Source organism: Calidris pugnax, unplaced genomic scaffold (assembly GCF_001431845.1).
Source record: "Calidris pugnax isolate Ruff unplaced genomic scaffold, ASM143184v1 scaffold44, whole genome shotgun sequence".
Taxonomy (NCBI): Eukaryota; Metazoa; Chordata; class Aves; order Charadriiformes; family Scolopacidae; genus Calidris; species Calidris pugnax.
This window is the reverse complement of record NW_015094506.1, coordinates 32,102,313-32,126,330: the sequence shown is the minus strand read 5'-3', so window position 1 is coordinate 32,126,330 and position 24,018 is coordinate 32,102,313. Positions and strand designations below refer to the sequence as shown.

Genomic DNA, 24,018 nt, shown 5'->3' with positions numbered 1-24,018 from the left:
CTTCTTTCTACTTCAGACCTCATATTCCAAAACAAGTCAATTGGAAGGTTTAGTAGTTGTGTGGACCCAGATCAGGGCAAGATATTTGCAACATCCCCAGCCCAGGTGGTTAAAAGCTGCATAAAGAGGTTTCCTTCTTTTCAAGATAAAAATATAAATATGCCGAATATTCATTTTTTCTGTTATTCAGCTTTTAATCATGGTAAAATACAAATACATGTATCTTTTTAAACAGAGGCATTATTGGTATATCTACATTAATAGTGGAGACCTGGTTGGTTGTGTTTTGTTGTTGTTTTTACAAAGAATGTTTACAAGAATTGCCATCCATTCCTATAACAAAAATTAATTTTTCAAGAGATTCTATTTAGTACAACTACAGGAACACATGCTTTCAGATTCAGTCTGAAAGACAACATACAAGAAAATTTGGAGAATAAAGATGTAGCACTAATGGACAGAAAAAAAAAAGCATTGACAAGGATGACAATTCTTCTGCAAGGTATTTAAAAGTTTTTCTCTGTATTGTTTTATTTTTAACTGTTGAATAAAAGAAATTGCGATAGTCTCAGCTATATATTGCAGCATTAAGTCACATAGGAGAAAACAGACCCCCCCAAATTAGTTAAAAAGAATGTATCTAAATCTTGATTATTTAGCCCAGGGTAAACTCAGTACCTAACAATAGTGTAAGTGAACATTTGAATTGCTTATCTATTAAACACTTCTAAGCTTCTTCCTAAATCACTGTGCACAGTGATGAGATATGCCTGCCTGAGTAAAGAGAACTTTGGAAGTGATAAATAAGTGTAATGTAAAGTCAAAGCACGTTTTGATGCAATTGCTCAAGAGGGCAGAGTGTCTCCTGCCCTTGACTTAAGGTAGTGCAAGCCAGGTGGCCAGCAGGGTACAATGCAAGGTGTATTTCTGTAGGTCTTTCTCAAGGAGGCAAGTGAAGAATTGCTGTGAAACTAAAGTAAGCCAGCAGGAGAGGCTGGGTTACACAAAATGACAGCAATCTCATCAAGCCATAACAAAATAACTTTAGAGTATCTTAGACTCCCCTCAAGAAGATAATAGTAAAAATAACTGAATAATTAATTTTAGAAAATAGCTACAGGTAAGCAAATGGCACAGCATATGACTGATTAAGGTAAGTGGGCATGTTCAAAGCTAAAACTTAAGTGTTAATTTTATATTCCATTTGAATTACGCCAGAAGTAATATGCTGTGCCAGTTACAAACAACAAAAACACACCAAAAGGAGCACACAACACCCTCCAATACCACTGAAAGCCACATCCTGCAACCGTGTTAACAAAAAAACTTTTTATCTCCATCTAAAACTCAATATATTAATTTACTGCAAGTGACCTGAAGACAAGTAATTTTTGTCATTCAAAAATATAACAGCAACATTTCGGGAAATCAAGTTGCAGGATCTTCTGCAACTCTGAAGTGAAGGTCTACCTTTGCTAAGATAATCCAATGTTTTTTCAGTAATCCTACCCCTATTTTGTATTCATAATTGGTAGTTGGGACACACCCAGCAGAGGTTAGCAAGTTATGTCAGAAATACTTTATTAAGGCAATAGTTTCAGAAATATCAATGAAAACTGGGTGTTTTACACACCTTATTTTTTGTTGAGCCATTGCAAGGCAGAGATCAGATGCCAAATAAAAAATAGATCAAAGAAAAAGATAGATCTGAATATGAAAAGGCTACTCAAAACAGCTGTGCTATGGCTTGGCTTGTTGAACATGGGAGGGAGAGGTGTTACTTTATTATTTTTTTAGTTTCATTTAATTTTAAACACAATTAGTCATGCAGGTAATTTTGGTGCTCTTCCAAGAAAAACAAAAAAAAAAGAAACGGACTTCTATAATGAAACTAAACTCTTCAAGAGGAGAAAAGTGCAGCAATCAGTCTGTAAGACAACACAAGTTTCTTGATTATTATTCTGTAAAAGCCGTCCTACTATACTGTATCTCCAAACTAACATGTTTTTGCAACGAGGATGAAAAGGCCACCTGGGAAGTTATTTGCTGCAATACACTAAATACAGTCAGAAACTAGGGTTCTGTGCGGACACTCACAACATTTTCCAGTCCCTCTTCTTTCTTTCCCTCCCCAGATTTTCACCATTCCAAGTTAACAAACAAGTTAGTTGGGTGAAAACAATCAAAGAGAGCACTCAGATGATAATGTACCTTCTTGGTTTATCTTTTCTTTCTTATACTTACATACTGAGATGGCTTCTGATCTGGGGACTTGTCCTCCATCGCTCCTACAGCAGCTGAGGTGCCTCTGTCACCATTCTTCACTTTACTCTTCCCGGCAGCACTCGTTTCCACCTCACCAGGGAGCTTGACATCTCCTACGCCAAGTGCCTCGTTTTTGTACTTCTTCACAAATTGTTCCATCTGCTTAACTTCACTGGGGGAGAGCTCGTGGCATTTTGAAGGATCCTGATCGTGAGCAGGCAGCTGCTTCGCCAACTGCTTCTTCCTGTACTGCGCGCCTTCCGAGCCAGCAACAGGCTGCTTCTCCTTTGGTAGCATTTGCATATACTGCCTTGCCTGAACCAGGAGGAATTAGATATCAGATGCCACTTCAACTATAGACCCATCCTTTTAAGCAAACACACAACTATAATCGTCTCTACTGTTGTTAGCGACAGTCAAATATGTCAAAACCAAGGTTCTTTCCACAAACATTAAGCTCCCAAAATACAGTAGATGGAGATAAAAATATAGCAGATGCTTTAACTAGCTTCTTCCCAGAGTAAGAGACAGGCTTCCTTTTAAGCCTTTTATGGAATACAGTTATTCACAGAGTAAACAATAATTAACAGTTGCATAGCATCTTATCTCTTCAAAACTAAACTACTGATTATCAGTATAGCTTTAAAAAGTACAAGCTGAAATAGTTTGCCTGGGGTACGCAGCCCATTGCAGAAATAACTCTAGCTAAAAATTTAAAAGCACTGTTTTATAAAAAAGCCTAAGAATCGAAGCAGTAACTGAACATTTAGTAACAGTTGATTTAGATGCACAAGGTTTGATTAATTCACTGAAAAAGGATATTTTGAGAGGTAGGTCAGAGAAAGTGATTCTGGCATGGATCACACAACAGTACAGTAAATTAGCAATCAACGTGTGAAAAGTGAAGTAAAACCCTCAGAAGGCTATCTACAATCTCATCTACTCCAGCTGAAAACATCCTGGAAGGGAGTTGCTCTTTTAGATGTCAACACTGACCTTGTTCTTACCATATACAGTAAAAGCTATATGCAAGACTGAGTGTTCCCCTTAACTTTAAACAATGACATAAATTGTTGTGGGTTTGTTTTGGCTTTTTTTGCTTTTAAGCCCACACTCCATGAAATTTTTTCAAGTCTACTAAAAAAAGCAGGTTAGAGAAATTGGACTCCAGGGACTTAGCAGCTAACGCTTAATCCCATCTATTAAAAACCACCTCATCTCCCCAGTTCTCAAGAAGTTCCATAGACAAGCATCCATATCTGCAAGATGACACAGGCAAGACTCATTAAACAGGCTCCATATTTTCAGTTTTTGAGGAGGAAGAAAAGAAGAAGTAACACAGAATGACTACAAGAGGCAAATTTATCCTTCCAGTAAGTCCTATTTTTCTATTTCCCATCAACTCCGGCCTTGAACATGAAGAAAAAGTGGGTTGGACTTACAAGTGTCTGATTCTGAACAGGAGGAGCCCACTCATAAGTCACAGTATTGATGGAGATGTTCTTCTTGGCTGGCACTGGATTAGTCAGTATCATTACGTTGCGTTTATACATGGGAATGCCATCATTCTTCAGCTTTGCAATAAGGGTTGTGTACTTTGTATCTTCAAAGAGTTTCCCCACTTTCCGATCTTCCTCATTGCTTGTGAGGATATCATGCTCTTCCTGGCCACATTTGCAGTTGCGGCATATTTTTCTGAAATTTAATGGAAACAGCAAAGTTACAGTCTCAGCTGAAAACTACACCTCACACCACCTGCATGCCTAGTAACAACATCACTGGGAACCCAATACCTTGTTTTCAGTGCTTTGATGTCCTTCTGCAATACATCAAATACCTCTTGAGGATATTCTTTATCTCTCCTTCTGTATTATTTACATTCTTTGTTCACAGAGATTATGATCAGATAGGTATCAGTCAACTACACTAATGCATTTTGAATATGATGCTATATCATTCCTTCAGTTACATCTCAGTACTGATCACACACATACATGTCCGCTATCACCCACCTACCAAATTTATTATGAGTAGTGACCCATGAATTAACTTAAATGCATCAACATAGACCCCCAGAAGTCACTTATTTGGACTTTTAGCTTTTCAGGTTTCTTTATACACTCAAAATTACACACACTAAACTATTTTCCTCATATGCATTTCACCGTATGCATGATAGATGGTTATCACAGGGTTGCTATCAAGTGGAAACAAATATCTCCTAGAAAGGAAAAAAAATCATACAGCCATATATACAGTGTAATTGCACAGAGTTCTGTTCAAAGTTTAAAAGAGCAGATGAAAGAAAAGTGAAAGGCTAATATGGATAAAGCCTTTCAAACGGCTCTGAACCAAGTCGGATTCTCTGGCACACGCTGTACAAAGGATTTTCACAGATAACATCCTTAAAAGGTAGAAGGCTTTACTCACTTAGATAGAGCTGGTATTCTTTCATATACAACACATTTGAACTCCTTTGATTAAGAGGTATTAGATAGCAATGTTTTACTTTAAGCATAATTAAACAATTCACATGTATTAAACAGAACCTTGGATCAGACAAGCTAGTTTGCTATTTATTAATGGCTTCCCCAGAGCTTCAAAGCAGCCAGCCATAATCTATGGAAATTAGTGAAGTGGGATGTTAACTAGAAGTTCTTATTATAGACTAAGAAAATGGATCAAGCTTCTGTGTCTCAAATCTTCTGAATTACTCTAGAAGAAGAATGAGTAATATTTTACCCCATTATTTATTCTTCACGTAGTAAATCACATAAAACTACAACCTATAAAATGCTTAACCCTGCTTGCCAACCCCCATCGACTTCTAACATTTTTCTGCATCTTGCTTTCTAAAGCCTTGAAAGGAAGACACATACCTTATCTCAAGGCACCTGACAGGTACATGACAAGAACATGCCATGATTACAGCAGGCACAGTAGGTGATGGCGAAGGAATGAAGAAGGAGGCCCTGCATGTAACTGGTTGTGTGAAGTGATGCACAGACAGCCCCAAAGACATGCAGTACATATGTACACCAGTCTATAACATACTAGCATCTCAGTGTGTGATGGATGCTGCTATGTGATTATAGATTACCATAACTTATGGTTGCTTCAAGTTATGAAGCCCACACCAAATAAAAATAGCTAAGTCTGCAATAAAAATGAGCCACTCCAAAAATGACAAGCAAAATAAGAATGTTAAGCAGAACAGACTCTGCTTTGCAACACATAAAAACCTAAAGACATCAATAATTGAAATGTAGGCTGTCTGACAGCTTGCATGACTTCCAAGTCATATCCAGAAGAGGGAAGATGCACATAATTTCAAAGCTGATACTTATCTGGATACCTAGTAAACACTCAGCACTTTGCAGTCTCTCAGCTTACTAAAACATTCAAGCATGAACTAGCACTGTCCATTAAGGCTAAATGCTGTACTATGCATCACAAGCACTCGTAGCATAAAATTTTGCAAGATCTTCAGCATCAGCCTACGAGTCCTTTACCTAGCTAATACTTAGAGACTATTTAATATACTAATAAAGCAATTTATATTCATTTTTTAATCTTTTAAGGTGTGCATATGATTATACTTTATTACCAATTCTCGATCACATCTTCTTTGACATCTAATACTAGATGACAGAACCAGACCTTACTTTTTGTAGGTTCAGTTCATTGTTACATTGTGACCATTATGTAGCTTTATGCCTCACAGCACACATGAAACTTGAATTTAAGCAGTTAGTCCACTTGAACAATAGCTTACCAGATATTTCCTTCACTTTTTCAACTTAAGTCTCTAGGAATAGTAAGCCCCAGTTTTAGTCTTGCCTCTTGACAGGACATGATCAAATAATGTTGGTGAACTAACAGATGTTCTCAGGTAACCTGCACAGACTCATGCAAGTCAAGTTTAGTCTTGCTGTCTGGAACTGCTCTGCTTGCAAAACACAACTCATTAAGAATAATTCATATTGTCATACTGCCTGTGTGGTCACAACAGCAGCGTGACAGTTTGTGTAGCTCTCCCTGCTCCATACAGCATCCAACTACAGCGAGGCAGCATCGACGCCTGCAGAGGCCAGAGCCAGCCCCAACAAGCAGTGCTGGAATTTTTCCCCTGAGACTTTCACATGTGCTGGAAAAGCCACAGCAGCACCTTTATTTTTGCTCAAGCTACATCATGAAATTGCATATTTGTTTTCTAGTAGTATTGTCTCAGAATGCAGAACAGCTTTGAGATCCTGTTTCCAACTAGGAGAGGACACTGACTCAATTGCTTTTATCATCCTCAGTCCCACCCTGAAGGTTTAACACATTTCATGTCAATATCCTTGAGAGATTTTACTATTTTCCTGATAAACAGATGAACAGAAACTACCAAAGTGAGAGCATACAACTTGTTCTCAGGTGCTTCCTGCCTCCTACTATGAAAACCGACCCAGTACAACTGTGCTTTATACTCGGATTGAAAAGAATGAGATACTCGCTAATCTCCCCCCATGCTGGATTTACTTAAATTAAGAATTTGACTGCGTACACCTCAGTTGAAAGAACAGGGAGATAACATTAAAGATTAGGTGAATGACTCTTTGCTTTCATGGGGCTTGCAAGAAGCCGTTGCAGGGGCTATGTTACAAAATCACAAGTGTAGTGGTCTGGCATTAGACCTTGTGGGTAATCAAGTTTCCAAACACAGCAGAAAACAATCCAGAAAGAATGCAGAGAATGCTGAGTCACAACTGATGTCAGCATATCTCTGAGTGGAAGGAAAATCCCTGAGGCTGCTGCCATCTCCCCTGCTCCCCCAGGCTCCCCTGGATCCCAGCCACATGAAGATGTCTGTTCACTGCTAACAGCCAAAAAAAGGTTTCCTGTCCTGATTTATAATCCCTTTTCTTGAATAATTTCCAGTCCTAAAAGATATCCACTTGACATTTGCACACATAGTTCTTCCTGCAGAGTACTGTTTGCAATTTAGTCATACCTTCTTCCACTAAGCTGCCACATCAGAGTCCTGCTCATTAGTCACTGTCCCTTCTGCAGAAGGAATATGGCCAATTACTTTCACTTAGAATAGATCTACTAGTCATTTCTTTGACTACAATACAGCAACCCCATCCCACTACCTCAAACTTACACTTCAGAAGTCCCTCTGACAACTGACGCCTAATTTTTATTTTTGGTGTTAAAGCAAACACCTCACATATGCCAGGAAAACCAGTGGCTGTTCTGTATATACACTGAAACATATAAGCACCTGTATACGTATAGACTTCAATTTATCTTCTTTGGCTCTATGGAGAAGACAGGCAAGAGGTATAAGATTTTCTTGTTCTCTCTATCTGCACTATCAAAAAGGTTTTCCCTTCACTTGAGGATGTTCAGATCCCTGCTGAAGGAGGTTATTAAGGACTCCTGCTTATGTGTTCACAGCTCTGAGGACTTAGGTAAAGGAGAGAAATGCTCCTCCAGCCAAATCTCAGCAGTTTGGGAAGCTTTTACTATTGAAAACATGGAAGATAAGGAGGAAGCTTCAGTATTTGTGGGATTAAAAGTTGCATGTCACTGTAAAAGACCAATCTAGTAGATTATGTCTTGCTTGTCAGTCTCAGGTGGGTAGAAAGAGGAAGAAGGAAGGTAAACAGATTCCATCCTCTCTGCTAAACTGGTGAATTCCTATGTCCTGGGTGTCTACTGACAGAAAGGATGAAAGACTTTCAGTTCCTTCTCCAAAACCAAATGTCAACCATCTTCCTGCTTTTCTATGTTTTGGTATCTGGAGAGGAAAAATAATTCTGATCATGATCCTTCCTACACTAGCTTTGCAGTGGCTCCTTGTGACAGGTGGCAGCAACTGCAAGCACCGAGAAGCCCTCAATAAATACCAAGGCTTGTTTTCTCCACGCAGAAAGACTAACCTCTTTCCGTGATTCTTTCTGTTATGTTTTCTCACTATTAATGAGACTACAGTAATTGCAGACACCCTGAACTGTGCCTCAGTACTTTCCTGTCAGCTGTATTATCAGAAATGTTAAAGCCAGCTTAAAGCTCTCCCTGCCTTCCAGGGATTGTGTCTGTGCAGAGAAGCCAGATGCTGAAAACGGTTGTTCCCAAGTTTAAGATTCCTCTCTCCAGAAGCTTTTTAATATCTTGGCAAGCTGCACCATAGGCAATTACCACTTTCCGGTATACACACAACCAAAATAAATCAGAACCTTCCCTCCTGCTTTTAACAACTTCTGACTCCTGTCCCACGCCTCCCTCTAGCGGGAAACATTCCCAAAGAGCAAACGTTTATCTGGCTGGCAGTCTCTTACAGCCCGCCCTGCTAATTCGGCAGGGGCAGTTTTATAGTCTGAAAGAAGTCTAATACCCACACGGAGAAGATCCTGCCCATCGCTGCTGCTACACTTGGATGAAAGCATGATTCTGAGGACAGTTTTAAAAGCAAAAGTTACTAACACATGAAGACAAAGCAGGTAATTGTTCACTGATCAGCTGCTGTTGCAGACCATGGCTTTCATTGTATTTATTTCATGTTCAGCTCACAACACTGAGGCTTTCAGAACTCCAAAATTTGGGAATTTTGACACCCTGTGCCAAGAATTATAGCTCAAATATATACTTGAATAGCTTATATACTTGGATTTTTTTCATGCATTTTCCAGTCTGACTCCCCAAAGGCAGGATTGAAGGTTTTTTTGTACAGAATACAGAAAGAAATTACATCTTAGCTCTTTGAGATACACCATAGTTTTTATGTACCAGACCAAGAATTACATAGAATCATAGAATGGTTAGAGTTGGAAGGGACCCTAAAGATCATTCTAGTTCCAACCCCCCTGCCATGGGCAGGGACACCTCCCACTGGACCAGGTTGCTCAAAGCCCCATCCATCCTGGCCTGGAACACCTCCAGGGATGGGGCATCCACAACTTCTCTGAGCAACCTGTTCCGGTGTCTCACCACCCTCCCAGTAAAGAATTTCTTTCTGGTATCTAATCTAAATCTCCCCTCTTCCAGTTTAAAACCGTTACCCCTTGTCCAGTCACTACACTTCCTGACAGAGTCCCTCTCTGGCTCTCCTGTAGGCTCCCTTCAGATATTGGCAGATATACAGTACCATATTCCAAACGATCTGTGGAAGCTCCTCAGCTCCACCCAGGAGAGGGCAGTGTCACCCTTACACAGACCACAGCAAGAACTGCAGCCAGCAAACACAACTGCTGCCTCACTTACTGTACTGGTTCTGGCTCCCATGGAGATAACATCCTTCATAACACCTGTATAGCACCACGCTTTGGATTTGTGGCTAAAACAACACTGATAGCACTTGCTATTGCTGAGCACTTCTGGCACAGTGTCAAGGTTTCCTCTTTTTTTGGCCTCTGCCCCCACCTCAGCAAGTAAGCTGGGGGTGGACAACTCAAATTGGCCAAAGGGATACTCCATACTACATAATGTCAGGTTCAGCAACATGGCAGGGGTAAAGGATGAAGGCGGCCAAGTTTCTGACTTCTGCAGTGGACCCTGCTTGGAGACTGGCTGGGCACAGGTCTGCTGGTAGGAGGTGGTGAGTGACAGCCTTTGCATCACTTGCTCCACCCCCCCACCCCACCTTCCTGCATCTATAAAACTGACTTTATTTTTGCCCCTTGAGTTTTCTTACTTTTGTTCTTCCTTTTCTTTCCCCTACCCTGTGGTGATGGGACAGGGGTGAGCAGCTGTGTTCATGTTTGTTTGCTGGTTGTGGTCAACCCACCACAGTTATTCTTCCCCTCAACATGCAACAATTTCTCCTAAAACAATCCCTACTTCAACACCTATCTTTCACAGATGAGCAATAGTGAAATCAGTGATTAAACTTGAACTGATTTAAATTATTCATGTCATAAAAATAACATTCTTTTCGCTTGTGCTACAGTTTGCTTCTACTTAAAATAGTTTCAGATTTTAAGGCTAACATGACTAAGCGAACAAGTATTGGCATCCACCCCTCAGAAAAGCGGTGGACTCCCAAAGTCTCATGTGAAGAATATGAATATACTTTTTCCTTTGAAAACTGTTTGCACAAAACTGATTCAGGCTTCAGATTTACACCCTTAATTTCGCCCACAGCAGCTCTGCTGGAGGAACAGCTATTTTCTAACCCATTCTTGAATTGCCTCAATGGCTAACTTTCCCCCTGTTTCAGAGGTACATGCGACACCTGTCTGATACCTAGATGATGCTTCTTGGATTACTTCCAGCCACCTTGTTTACCTGTTCTATCCCATACAGATTAGATTTCCAAATTGTATCTTAATCTTAACTAAACAGCTACTGGTTTTATGTCTTTCTCTTACTTACTCTTTAATCTACTGCTGTCTACAAGCTCTTGCTTTCCAGGAGAGACAGTGCTCTGACAAGCTGTGCATTCAGGAGCTGGAATAACGAGCCTAACCACAGGAGGGTAGTGAAATGTATATAAGGAAAGAGACACACAAAAGTCCCCAAATACACACACAGAAGACAACACATTCTAACTTGGTAATCATGCTATTATGTGACTAAATCACTTTAGGCATTTTATTTCTTTTTATCCCAAATTTTTCCCCTGTTAAAAGATAAGCTAGGAATTACAAGGTCAAAGAATAGGAACTAAGAAAAAGAGGACAATAAGGAAGAGTTGAGAAAAAAAAAAGTTAACTGGACTAATTCTTTTTTTCTCACCCACTTGTGATTTCCCCATCTATCTTTCTGAAGTAGGAAGTGATATGATTACATGAGAAATTATATATGAACAACACTATCTACTCCTGCAAATTTTTTATTCTGTTTTAATGAATTACTTACACATTAACTGTACTTCATTTTATTTTATTACCTCCACAGGAGTCCCATCAGTGTCTGAGTGAGTCTTTTCATAAATTAGTAATTTCTTTTCTGTTTAGATGATCATGTTTATTCATCAGTGTATTAACACTTCTTGCTCCATGTCATTTGTAAGTTGTTTCTTCAGCTACATATTAGAGATACATAATCAAGAAGCTAAACCCCCATCAACTCACAGCAAGATTTTTCTGTGGTTTGTTTGTCTGGTTGTTTTCTAAACTGAGCCTCAGCTGCAGTCAAATAGTTGGGTAAAGACAAAATCTCCTAGGCCTTATCTGCAGTTGACACCACTGTGGCTGGGATGTAAAGAGTACCTTAAAAAACCCCACAAAATAAAATCCTACTGTAGATACAATTATGATTGTCATTAAATAGTATTGGTGAAGTGTAATTGTTTCCATTGCTAGTGTGTGCTAGTGCATTTATCTATTTTTATGTCCTTTCCAGGCTGTTCCCTTTGAGAGAGGTGTTTTTTTATTTATTTGAATTAGAATCACTGAACTACATCCTGAAGTACAGACAATATAATCAGTGAACTGAACTAGCTAGCTAGATACTTTGATATACACATCTTGTTAAAGTAAAACAGGGAAGGTCTTCACAGAATACAAAGTTTCTGCAGAAGTCATGGCATAGACCACAGCTTAGACTATTTACTGCTACAATGACCAGCTCTCAGTGGTTTAAGAACAGCATGTTATCTGAGGCCAAATGCTATCAAACTTACTTGAATTATAACACCTCCCCCCCCCTTTAAGTCATTTGTAGATGTACAGAAAGTTCCAATATCTTTTTGACATAGATACCTTTACCTAAAATCTCAGATCACAGCTTACGTATTTGATCAGAAGCAAAGGAAGAATTTTATTACTGAGATAAAGCACACTTCTTCCCTGCCATCTCTCTTACTGTAGGAATAGAGATGTTTTTACAAACCTACTTCAACTGTTTATTAAGCTAAGGCAAATGCTTCAGTAGAAGTACTACCATTGACTTCAGTGCAGATGAAATGAATGTTTTTAAGTGTTACATACTTAAACACTCTGTTGTAACAGAGCTGAGAAGCCTGGCCCTGAACCTAGACACAGCTTCTTTAACACATCTGAACAGTTTAATTGAAAGAGAGAACAAAAGCAGTTACTTACACATTTGCATACATGTGCTATGATCTGCAGTGCTGAGTCACAGCTTAATAGACATCCGGTGTCACTTACCTCCAGAAATGAAGCTCGAATCCTTCACACTTGTCCTTGCATTTTAAGCAGGGGGCACCAAATCCTTGCTCATGGCCCAGGCCCATCTGTGTAGAGAGCAATATGACTACAGTCAGCTTCAGGAAAATAGGCTGCGTGAATGATCTTACTGCTGCCTTTACAATCTGCAATCCACAATTAACGCAAAAGGTTAAGCTTTTGACCAAGCTGACATCAGGACAGTATTTTGGGGTCCACTCACCTTTCTATTGTACCTACATCAGTGACCGTGTTTGCACAAGCCTGTTCATAGGGTTGAGCTAGCAGGCTGAAAGCTAGCCTTAGCCTAAACCAAGTATGTTTCTGGTGACTTGTCTCCCCAGCTCGGCTCACTCTGGAAGCTTCACAGAAGCAAAGCAGCAGATTCTTTGCTGCCCTTCTTTTGGTCTGTGACTGCGAAACCAGAGTGAGTGAGGCCATAAGACCTCAAGTTAAAGGACATTTAATCCAGCTGTCAGGACAAAGTGATTTGCAGTATAGGTCTTGGCAAAATACAGGAGATCAAGAAATTAATAGATGCCACATTTATATGCCCTATCCTGGGCATCTGATAGGAATAAGGAAAACATTTAAGTGATTTGACTCATATTTCCGAGTATATTTGAGATGCCTGGTAGTGATCAAGAGCAGAGCACACCCTTTTATAATTACACTTCAGCCAGACTAATCCCAGCTTGCTTTCCAAAGAGGAGAAACAGCACAGTTAGCAAAAGCAATGACCATAAATGATACGCAAAGGGTTCCACTGTGAAAAGACTAAAAGGGCAGACGACCAATTCATAACGCAAGGGAAATATGTGTGAATATGAAAAACAGTGCAGAGTAAAGGCCAGGTATTCACACACTATATCAACCCATCAGCAAATTTAACTGAGGAACAGCCACTGGAAGTTCGAGGTGAAAAACAGACCCCAAGCACCATAACTTATGCATCCATATAACACAGTAAATTTAAAATGCCCCACTCCGGCTCTTTAAACCTCTGGGGAACGTCGCTCTTAAATCAGACGGATGAAGGACTGTGGAACTGTGGTCACGGTTGGGTGTGCAGGCTCACACCCAGCAGGCAGAGGGGCACCCATCCCCACACTCCCACCCACCGCCCCAGCAGCATCAGGAGCACCCCCAGTTAGCTGTGGCTGGACGCACTGGGAGGGACAGTCATCGCAATGGAGATGGCTTGTGTCCAGTTTGGCTTTTACCAGGAACGGTCAGTGAGCTACAGCTGACAAGCTCTGTTACTAACCTTAGTTCTGGCAACAGTTATACAATGCCAGGGTTAATGAGATGCAGTGATATGGTTTTATTATTAACAAGTTTGCAATTTACTCTGAGAAGTCATACCACTATTGTTGCACGTACAAGGATATAAACAGCTCAGCTTTCAATTTGTTTCTGTCCAAAATGAAGGAACAAATTATTCACAAACCACTTGCTCAACACAAAGCATGTAATAAGATGCAGGGAAGATCATGTTTTCAGTTATTTTATAATTTGAAGGATCACTGCCCCTGTGGATATTACAAAACTTTCCTGCAGATTATGGGCTATTTAGGGAGAAGAGATACTTTGGCAGCTACTAAGCTACTACTTGCAACTGCAGGGACAGTTAGAAGGACATGAACTTATTTCTTCCTTTCTTATCTGGAAGAAGAAATACAAGCCTGCTGCAATCTTGGTGACATCTTTATCAGCCCAAGGGCTCAAGAAGTTCACATTCTAGAGGCACCAATCTGAAGCCATACCAGTAGAACACCTAAAATTAACATAACTCTACAGATTAAGTTATCTTTCATCAACTACATTTTTTAATTATGTTGAACATATAAAGCTAACAGGTTTTATGAACTTTTTTTTAAAAACTTGTCTCCACTGAAGATGGGTGTTTACAAGGGTCTTCTCATCTGGAATCCAGAGCCCCACTGTACCTCATACACACACCCCATATCTCAGAAAACAATTAAGTGCTTTTGTCAAGTCATTGGCCAGGATGTTCTCAAAAGAGGAAGCTAAAGTAGCACAAAACAATCTTTTTTTTTTTTCAGAACTTTTTTGTTTTGTTTGGGGTTGGTTGTTCAGGTTTCTTGGCTGCTTTTTAAAATCATCCTCTCTAAAAAGCTCCCAAACTTAAAATCCATTGCTATCAATAAAGAAAAAAAAAAATCCAACATTAACCCATTCTCTCTAGCTGCTACTTCAGCTACAAACTGGCACTATTTCTTTATGCTTGGACTCTGCCCTCCTTTAAAAAGAGGGGAAGAAGGAGAAAGAGGAATAATTAGCGTTATTAGAAGGCTTAGAAACCTAGGATCACTTGTGTATAGAGCACTATTGTACAGTACACAGAGGAATAGCCTTAACATTGCAAGAACTCCCAAAACAAAATCTGAAATGCAAGTAAGAAAATGAAAGTGGGTTTTGCGATTTTTTTAATATATTGTTTCCAAACCTCCTAACATTTAAGGGTTTTCTAAGCTAAAAATACCTCTTTAAGAGGAAATTAAGGAGAGGAAATGTGTACTTTCTAAATACTCCACCCAAAACATGCTCCCTCTCCAGATTAGACAGACAATGACCAGTCAGTCTACTTGCATCTTCACAACCAGCAGTCTCAGTGTAGATTTCTTCAGAAACACAGGATTCCACATTATTCTCCCAGAAGTAAAGAGCACACTATTAAGTAAATGCTTGTTTATGGAGCTTGAGACAAGTAAGATTAATTAGCAAACGAGACAGACTTGCATTGAAATGCATTTCTGTTTCCTGTGAAAGAGAAAAAAGGAGATGACCTTTCTCCATGTAATGTCTGGTCACCTTATGGGAAAGGTTTAGCTTGAAACTAAGGAGCACAAGATTCTCAAGAACTGAATTAGTTGTGATTCCGGATGCACGCACAGCCTCTGCCTTTGTTCTGACAGAGAAACTATGTGGCCGCTTGCCAAAAATAAATATATAAAATAACATTAGCACACCATGCTTTTGTGTTTGACCATCTACAAGTCAGTGCATATAAAATACGCCTTCACATATGCTGTACCAGGACCTGCTTCAGTGGTAATGAACCATTAGCCTCAGACGTGACTTCCCTCTTCAGCAGCCGATTCTGCTCTAATTTGGGAAATCCAGAGATCCTAATGCTGTAGCGTGTTTCTTCATTGCTGCCGCCTACCTTCACTCGCTGTGCCTTCCAAAGGACAAGGCTGGCTCTGAGCTGGAGCAGCCAGAGATACAGAGAGGGCTGGGCATGCACTTGAGCAGGAATGCAGGCTCAAGAACAGGAGGGAATCCATTTTCCCCATAAATGGAGTTATGGGAGAAACGGCATAGATAGGTCAGCTGAAATACTGCCAGAAGAGGGTTCCTGCCTGTCTACTACCATTACTTTTAATTTTACAGCAAAAGTTATCCAAAACTATCTGGTTTTACTAACATACCCAATATAGATTTAAGCAGTCTGAGTACGGAAGATGATATAAATATGATTGAGATCATCCTTTGCATGCTGCTTTCAAGATTAAATAGTCCTCAAGGGCAAAGAATTTTAAATGGTTACAGTTAAGTGAGAATTAGTGAAAGACTTCTCCATTTTGGTTCAGAATGGAATCCAGTGTCAAGAGTTGGCTATCTTTACATAAAGGAGCCATGGGCAGAAGCTTACTGTCATCTTAAAAACCCAAATGGTCCAGTCTAAGTGTCTAACAGTTTGTTCAAATGTGCAAGAGAAAGCAGTCACTATGAAATAGTTTAAAATGGGATTATCAGAAGTGTTTATTGCTAAGTTTATTGAACAAAACCAAGAATAAGAGTCCAACAAATCCCCTTTCTCCCTACCAGTTTAAATCCTCTTGCAAACACTGAAGTCCTGTTTCATTACAATTTTAGAACACTAATCTCAGAATTTGTATTCCTGTAAACACAGCGGACTCCACAAAGCATCAGACAACAAAACATTTCCCACATGGGATGCTATGAAAAAAAACTAAATCACAGATCCAAATAAACTGTGTATGTAGAGGTAGATGGCCAGTTTAATCTGCATACTGATACAAATGCAATTATTTTGTCAGCTATGGTTTCTCCTGTGTGGTAAGAGAAAGTCTGTTTAACAAGTTTGTTCCTACGTGGAATGGACTGTGTGACAGTTCACAGTGCTGGTAAAAAAAAATAATAATGTGACAAATAGAGGAATAGCTTTTTAATACTTAAGAGTGTAATGTCACAGAACTCAAGATTATTGTTAACAGTTACAGGAAAAACAAAGATAAGCCCCTAAGAATTAAAACATAAGACAGAGCATTAATTTTTCAAGTTGCCTATACTTGCTTTTAATGAGCACAGATTATTTTAAGTTGAAAGGTCACCCAACTGCCCACAAAGAGAAACAAGATCAGATTTGCCCAGGACCTTGTCTGGATGCAGATTCAACAACCTATCACAGTGTTGGACCACACAGAAGAAAGAAAACCTGTATGTTAAATCAGAATTTCCCATATAGCAGCTTCTGTCTACTGTTTTTCATATCATCACTGTAAAGCGACTAGAATTCAATTCTGTCTTTTCTATTCCCTCCCACTAAGAGCTGGGCACAAACGATACAAAGAGTAGCTGGACTAAGTTCCACTGGCAAGCTGTAATTATTTAAATAGTTCCCATTTAACAGTCATCACGTCCAGCACAAATATACCCCCCAAGTAAAGCCAACTGCTCTGACCTTCCTGCCCCTTTACAAAGCAACCCCAGTGGTAAGGAGAAGGTAAAAGAGTAATCCATAATAAAATGCAGAAGCTCTACTTGGCATTTCTAGGTCTCCCTCCCACAAGATTTCTTTTACTTCCTCAGTCCCACCAAAATTTAACCACCTCAGTTCTACCATCCAGAGCTAACTTGGGTCCTTCCTCCCCCCGAGGTGACTTCTGTTCCACCAGGCTGATGAGCTGTAATAATTTTTCACCTTGCCACAGGCAGTAAGACACAATACCAGCACTTAGCCTCTGAAGATCAGAAGTCCTTCCACTGTGCGAGACCCCTCGGGAATTTGAAAGGTTGTGACTGTACAGTGAGAAAGTTGTTATTAGTGGGCTGTGATAATTAATGATAATTAACAGTGAGCCCCAGAACAGGCTTAAATCCTCTTCACTGTCCTTTCTGCAGATCTGTCTCCTGTGCCTTTGAGTGCTCTGTGGTCAGAAGTGCAGTGTGGTCAATGCTAAAAGTATTATTGAATTTAGCATAAAATGGGAGGGATCTTCTGGTTTGAAGATTACCCAACTCTTGCTCCATTTGGATGTTTCAGGGTCTACAGCAAGTAATATTGTTTCCCATTTCCAATGCAGGCTTAAGAAAAATACCTGTATAGCACAACAGAACAAATTTCTAGCATATCCTAACGTACTGTAGGATTTTCCAGAGAACTCAAGGGAAAACCTAGTATGCAAAAAAAAATAAAATCCACCGTTGTCAAAACTCTGAGAACAGGACACATCAGAAATCTCAGGTGCTATGCATGCTTTATTGACAAGATCTTATCTTGGATCACTACTTTCTGTACCAGCAGAATTCTTCTCTACTTGGCAAACAGAACAAATTGGAAATTATAATAGGTTACAGCGTTTAAACCTTAAATACAGAAGAGCCATATTGTTTCTTACGATTCCAGAATAAAAAATCCAAACACAAAAGATGTGATTATATCTGGATAATGCTCTTCTAAGACTTCTACAGACACTGTATGAGAAGAAAGGAAGAAGTTTTATCTGTAGTGAAGACCAGTATCCCACGGATCATTCTATATTTGTTATTATTTAACATGTCTATTAAAATTGATGGGAAGTCTGTCCTAGTTCATTCTTTGGCTTTTTTCCCCCTCTTCAAATATGCATTTAGATTTAGGGAAAAGTTGACTGGGATTAAGATGTAGAAGCCTGGGTAAGGAAGTCCACTTGCACAGAAATAAAAAAAGGATGCCAGAAAGTAGTTGCATCCAAGAAAAATATTTGAAAGATGATCAGGGCAGGACGGGCAGAAAAATAAATCAAGGAGCTGCAGCAGCCTATAATAGTAAACAAGTACTAAGAATTTATTTTATTGTGATGTCTTCAACTAAATATCAAACTGCTCAGAACACAAATATTTAAGACATTGCTACACAATCTACTGTCAAAAGACTAACAGCTATTAAAGCTATCTTACCTAGATAGAAAGCAAGTGGTGTTTATTAACAAAGTCCAGTATTACACTAGCTAAGTTTGAATGCATTTGACACGCACTATAACACTGTCTAAACCTCCAATACAGCACTATCCATCACTCAATGCTGTAAGAGGCATTTTCACAATATTCATGTATTTTGTTTTGACATCAGTGCTCTGGCCCATCTGCATCTTCTAATATTAGGTTTTCAGAAGCAGACATAGAAATCTACATATTCACTTATTAGGATCTTCAGTCGTGAAGGAAAAGGGCTTTTTTTTCAGCCAGTGCTTTTAGAAGCTGCAGCTAAAAGAGCCTCAGACTGAAAACACTGTAGAGAGAGAGGGTTAGGGAGATTTAAAAGCCAAAAAAACCAGAAACACACATACAGCAGTACCAGAGTAGAGTTACATTTGATGTAATCCCAAATGGTCATGACAGAAGCTCAGAGGCCTCCTTGCTCCCTTGAGCCTATTCATTTGACCCTAGATAATAAGCGTGACAAGCTCTTATCTTCACAGCCCTCCTCTTCCTGCAGGTCTTCAGAACTGAGAACCACCTCACCAACTCTTCCTGTTAGTTGACAGTATGTATGAGGGTTGGGTTTTTTTGTTAGTTGGTTGCTTTTTTTGTTTTGTTTTTTAACATACACACCCTATATAAAACATTGGTGTATGGGGTATATGTATATATTATATATACACACACCAAACATGCATATCTATTTAAAATAGACTGTAAAAACCTAACTTTTAACTTGATATGATATATACATCCACCCCATTACATCTGTAAACTATTTGCTAGGAAGACACCATTAATTTGCAAGAAGTGTTCCATATACTTCTTTGAGGTAGAAGAAGTGTGGTTGTAAGCAACTTTTACCAATAAAATTTCATTCACAATTTCTAGTCACCCCTATTACTAATTTTACTTAGAGGAAAAGAAAAATATTTCTTTTTTTCCAGGAACACTTGCAAAACCAGATATTTGTGCCTTTAATGACAGAATACTTTTAAGATAAGGTTAGTTTTCCATCTCACTGTTTAATTCTTGGCTTGGAATTACGACATATCCAAGAAAGTTTCACCTGATCTTAAAAGCCATGCCAGCCCTGCATCCAAGAAGTCTCTTGGCTTGCTATTCAGGCATTTCTTTATATTTTATAGTCAAACACCTGGGCAGTACATTCACCAGAAAAAAAAGGTCAAGAAAGTTTAACTTAGCCTTGCTGTCTTTGCCAAGATATCCAGGAATGAGGGACAACAAGTAACTAGGGGTGTGCCTTCAGACAAGTGTTCCAGAAAACAACTCACATCAGTGTTTTGAGAGGAAAAGTCCCATCACAACACAGGCAGGAAGCAGTTACTCAGTTTCCTTGTTACCAAACCTGGAGCAGGTCCTCTCACCTCTCCACACTTGTTTCATACTTCTCCGTGCAGGCAAAACTCACCCATGAATAAATTTGCATTTCCTTGATCTTACTATACATAAAGGAACAGCAAAAGAGCTCTACTATCATGGGTTTCCATGGCAGTAACACCAAAACAAACAGTGACCTCAACAGGAAGCAGAGGCCAGCAGATATTACTAAATCATGCTTTGCAAAACATGAAAAAGTTTACTTTGCTCCTATGCATACCTCATTCACCATTCATTTATCAAAGAGCATTATAGTTGTTGACTTAATGATGTCTAAAGCACTCCGTTTGGTTTTCCACTGTAACAGAGCAAACCAAACCTCATGCCCATAGAAAAACCACACAGACGTTCCACATTGGAGAAGTTGCCCCTCTTCCCTTCAAACTCCTCTGCCCCTTCTCCATCACAATCAAAGTTCCTTTTATAAAGCAAGTATTATACTTTGAAAGCTTATACAGAACAGACTCACTGTCAGATTCCTATTTTCTCTAGTGAAGCACAAGACCGTGCTGCCAGCAGGACTGTGACCTACTAATTCATTTTACCAAGTTCAGAGGTGACAGACAGGGCAGGAATCCAGAACCACTAGAACGTCGTTCTAACAGTCTTCAATAAAAAGCATTCAATCTTTATTTTCCCTATACCCTCAAAGCACGGTTTGAAAACACAGTGTGTACTGTATTTGGGAGAATTAGTAGTCTGTTTGTTGCACAAGTACTTTTCAAGCTGGGGCTACTGTTTTTTAGGCTTCAGCTCTGTTGTGCAGTCTCCTTTAGTATACAGAGCTGTCTTTATAGTCCTCAAATGCAACAGTAAGTCAAATTCCTCCTAAAAAGAAAGACAAAACTACAGTCAGCCTTGAAGTCCCCATTCCCTTTAAAGGGAAATTATAACAGAGTAAGGAATCAGACTTCGTATTTCCATAGTAGCTAAAAAGACTGCCTTGCAACTCCAGTTTCCCACACTATGCACTGCTAGATATGTGGCTGAGTTATTTTGTCTCCAAGAAGCACAATGACCTGACTACAAAAAAATTACACACTATTCCACATATACTGAGAATATATATGTACATATATATTTCATATATATTTATGTCATGTATATCTCATATTTCATTCTGAAATTTGCCTTGCATGCAGACTGTGGTTGTCCAGAAGTCAGGATCCGGATTACTTCTGCCCAGTGTTCTTGGAACTTCCTACCCAACAGGCAGGTCAGCTACTCACTATTCCCTAACCTTTACCTTCATTTGCCAGGTGTAAAAGTCATGGGTACAAGTCACTACAAGATAAAAAGTCAACAAAAGATAGCAAGCAGATTTTGTCAAAAGACTCAATTATTTCGGCCCCAGGTGCAGGACAAAGATAGGGGTGAGAACCATGACGTGCGATTAAGTTACCCATTAGGGCTGATGGGCAAAAAATCTGACAGGGACATCTCTACCATCTACCACAAGTTTCTCTTAAAGGCCAAGTACTTCATTGGTTTTGATAAGCTTGACTGGAAACTTCCCAGAATATTCTTCCATTTTTCATGAGAGAGGGAAGTTGACAAAAAGAGCGAAGCAAAAGATAAGGAAATAAACAGGTTGAGAATAAGAATTAAAGGATGGATACTGAAGACATGCAGCTATTGCAGAGTTGACATGAACTGTTACTCATTTATTCCAGTGTACAAGATCTGAGGAAGTCTGGATTAAAGTGAATATTGGAAGTCAAAAAAGAAGGAAAGGATTTAGTGGCAAACACATCGATACATAGCAAAAGCTTCCCAGTTCTCCCTGCATTAACTTCTCACAGAACCTTGTCTGTTCTCTTGGGAAATGAGCTTCACACAAGTTGGAGAAAGAAAGTGATAAGTAGATGTGAACAAAGGAGGGGAGACAGAGGAAGAACAGAAGCAGTTTGCTGAACATATGTATAATAGAAACACAAAACATGAAGTTCTTCACATCATACACATCTCTTAGCAATATTGATACTAAAGCTGAACAGAGTAGAAAATACAGATTACTTCCTACAAACAGAGCTTTGCTGGTTTCTTTCGTGGCACTGGCTTCCGTGTCTGTCTGAGCATGTTCTAAAAAGTCTTCAGGAATCTTCAAAATCAATGAAGAAGAGTTAAAGATGATGAAAATATGACAAAAATAGATAAACTTACAACACACACAACTACCCAATAACTACAGTGCAATTTAAAGCAGCTGTTCAGCAACTGTAAGTTCACTCAAACCAACAGTCTGCTATCAGCGGAATTTTATCAGTATTTCACAACACATATTTATTTTCTCTTTAACTGAAGAAATTCTGAATAGGAATGCTCTGCCTTCCACAAATATGCATCTCTTCCCCTCTCTGGAGTTTAAGTTTTAAAGTGTGCTTAGAAAAATATAAGCAGATCCACTCAAGAAGCTTGGTTTTGTTACATACAAGCAATCACGCAAAGGGGACAACCCTGTGCACACGGTACTTTGCTACACCCATCTATATACAGCCATATAAGGTGATTAGGGTATGAGATATGTAGTTTCTCTGAACCAGGACACTCATCCAGGTGACATTATCACGTGTTGTGATATCACTTTGAGATAACTGTGACTCAAGGCTAGCCACCTTCAACAGGATTCAGCCTTAACAGGAAGCCTTCCAGACTGGAAAACTACTTCCATATTTGAGCTGGTTTCTAGCCTGCAAGTTGGAAAAGCATACAGGTATACAAAAGCACCTATGTGGATTTTAAAATAAGTTAGTACCCTTAAATACAACAATTCAGGAATACAAACCATGCACGCCCATACAACAGGAGTTTCAAAAGACTAGCTTTGATATATCAATGAGAGTTATGTACAGATTTAATGTCCATATACAGCGCTCCTCCTGCCTTTATCATATAGTCTCAGACACTATAAGTTCTCAATAAAAGAAGCGATCGCTTAAGTGCTGCATTTAATTTGCAAAAGCACTAAGCAGCACTGATTCAGAGGTGCATCCCAAGTGAAATGAGTTCTACAGATGAAGTTTTAAACTGCAAGTTTTGGAAAGAGACCTAATACAACTGGATCACTTACCACCTTCTGTTACTTACCATTCACTCCTTGCCAGTTTCACTCTAAACTAGCTAGTTGATATGCTTAAAAACAAACAAAACAAAACAACCCCCCAAAAAACAACAAAGAAAACCCCAAACAATAAACTTAAGTTGCTGTCTCAAGGAAGGTAATCCGTACAAACGCTGACAACACCACTTCCAACGGGTCATTGATATCATAAGTCAGAAATTGACCTTTAGCATAGCCGTGAACAGCAGTCTGGCTGCGTACAGCTCTTCGGTTTCAGGATTTTGGGGGGAGGACACGTTTTTACCTGAAAGACGGCAATGCCTGCGTGAAGGGGCAAGGGCACCCCTTGGCCACCTGGGGAACGAACTGCGGCGTCTTCATCGGAGCAGCCGCTTTTTGTTCCGCTTGAGGCCGAGGCGCCAGGAGGTCATTTCAGAGGCATTTCCCACCTCCCCCCCGGCATTGGGATGGGGCGACGGAGCCCGGAGCGGTAGCAGCCGGGCGGCGAGAGGGGCCATCCCCAGCGGAGCCCCCACCAGGGGCGGCAGCGGCCAGAAGGGTGCCGCCGGCCGGCGCGGCAGGTAACTGGGCGGGCGGCCCCCAGCTTACCTTTTTGACTTTAGTCTCCAGGTCCATGGTGCCGCCTGGCCGGGCTCCGGAGCGGAGCGGGACTGGGCGGGGTGCGAGGCAGCTCCCGTCCGGCGATGCCGCGCTGAGGTGCTGGTGCCGCCGCCCCTCACACCCGCCGCCCCTCACACCCGCCGCCGCCGCGCTCAAACTTCCGCTGCCCTGCGGCAGTGGCTGCAGCCGAACAAAGGCAGGGCGGCAGCCAATCCCCGCCCGGCCGCCCGCCGGCCACCAGCCAATCATCGGCCTCCGCCGCGCCGCCTGCCCCGCCCGTCCCGTCCCGGTGCCTGCGGCGGCGGCGGAGCCGGGCCGGGG

At 40.2% G+C, this 24,018-nt stretch overlaps 1 protein-coding gene across 1 annotated transcript in view; it reads right to left on the bottom strand.

The window, feature by feature from the left end:
• TES (testin LIM domain protein) overlaps positions 1 to 23,859 on the bottom strand; it is a 28,690-nt gene extending 4,831 nt beyond the window's left edge. Inside the window, exons 1-4 of the mRNA XM_014964342.1 lie at positions 23,686 to 23,859; positions 12,366 to 12,451; positions 3,708 to 3,960; positions 2,245 to 2,580 (exon numbers count right to left, since the gene is read on the bottom strand). Of these exons, the coding sequence (XP_014819828.1) occupies positions 2,245 to 2,580; positions 3,708 to 3,960; positions 12,366 to 12,451; positions 23,686 to 23,712 (702 nt within the window). The 5' untranslated portion in view covers positions 23,713 to 23,859. The remainder of the gene's footprint in view (positions 1 to 2,244; positions 2,581 to 3,707; positions 3,961 to 12,365; positions 12,452 to 23,685) is intronic.
• Positions 23,860 to 24,018: the final 159 nt, after the last annotated feature.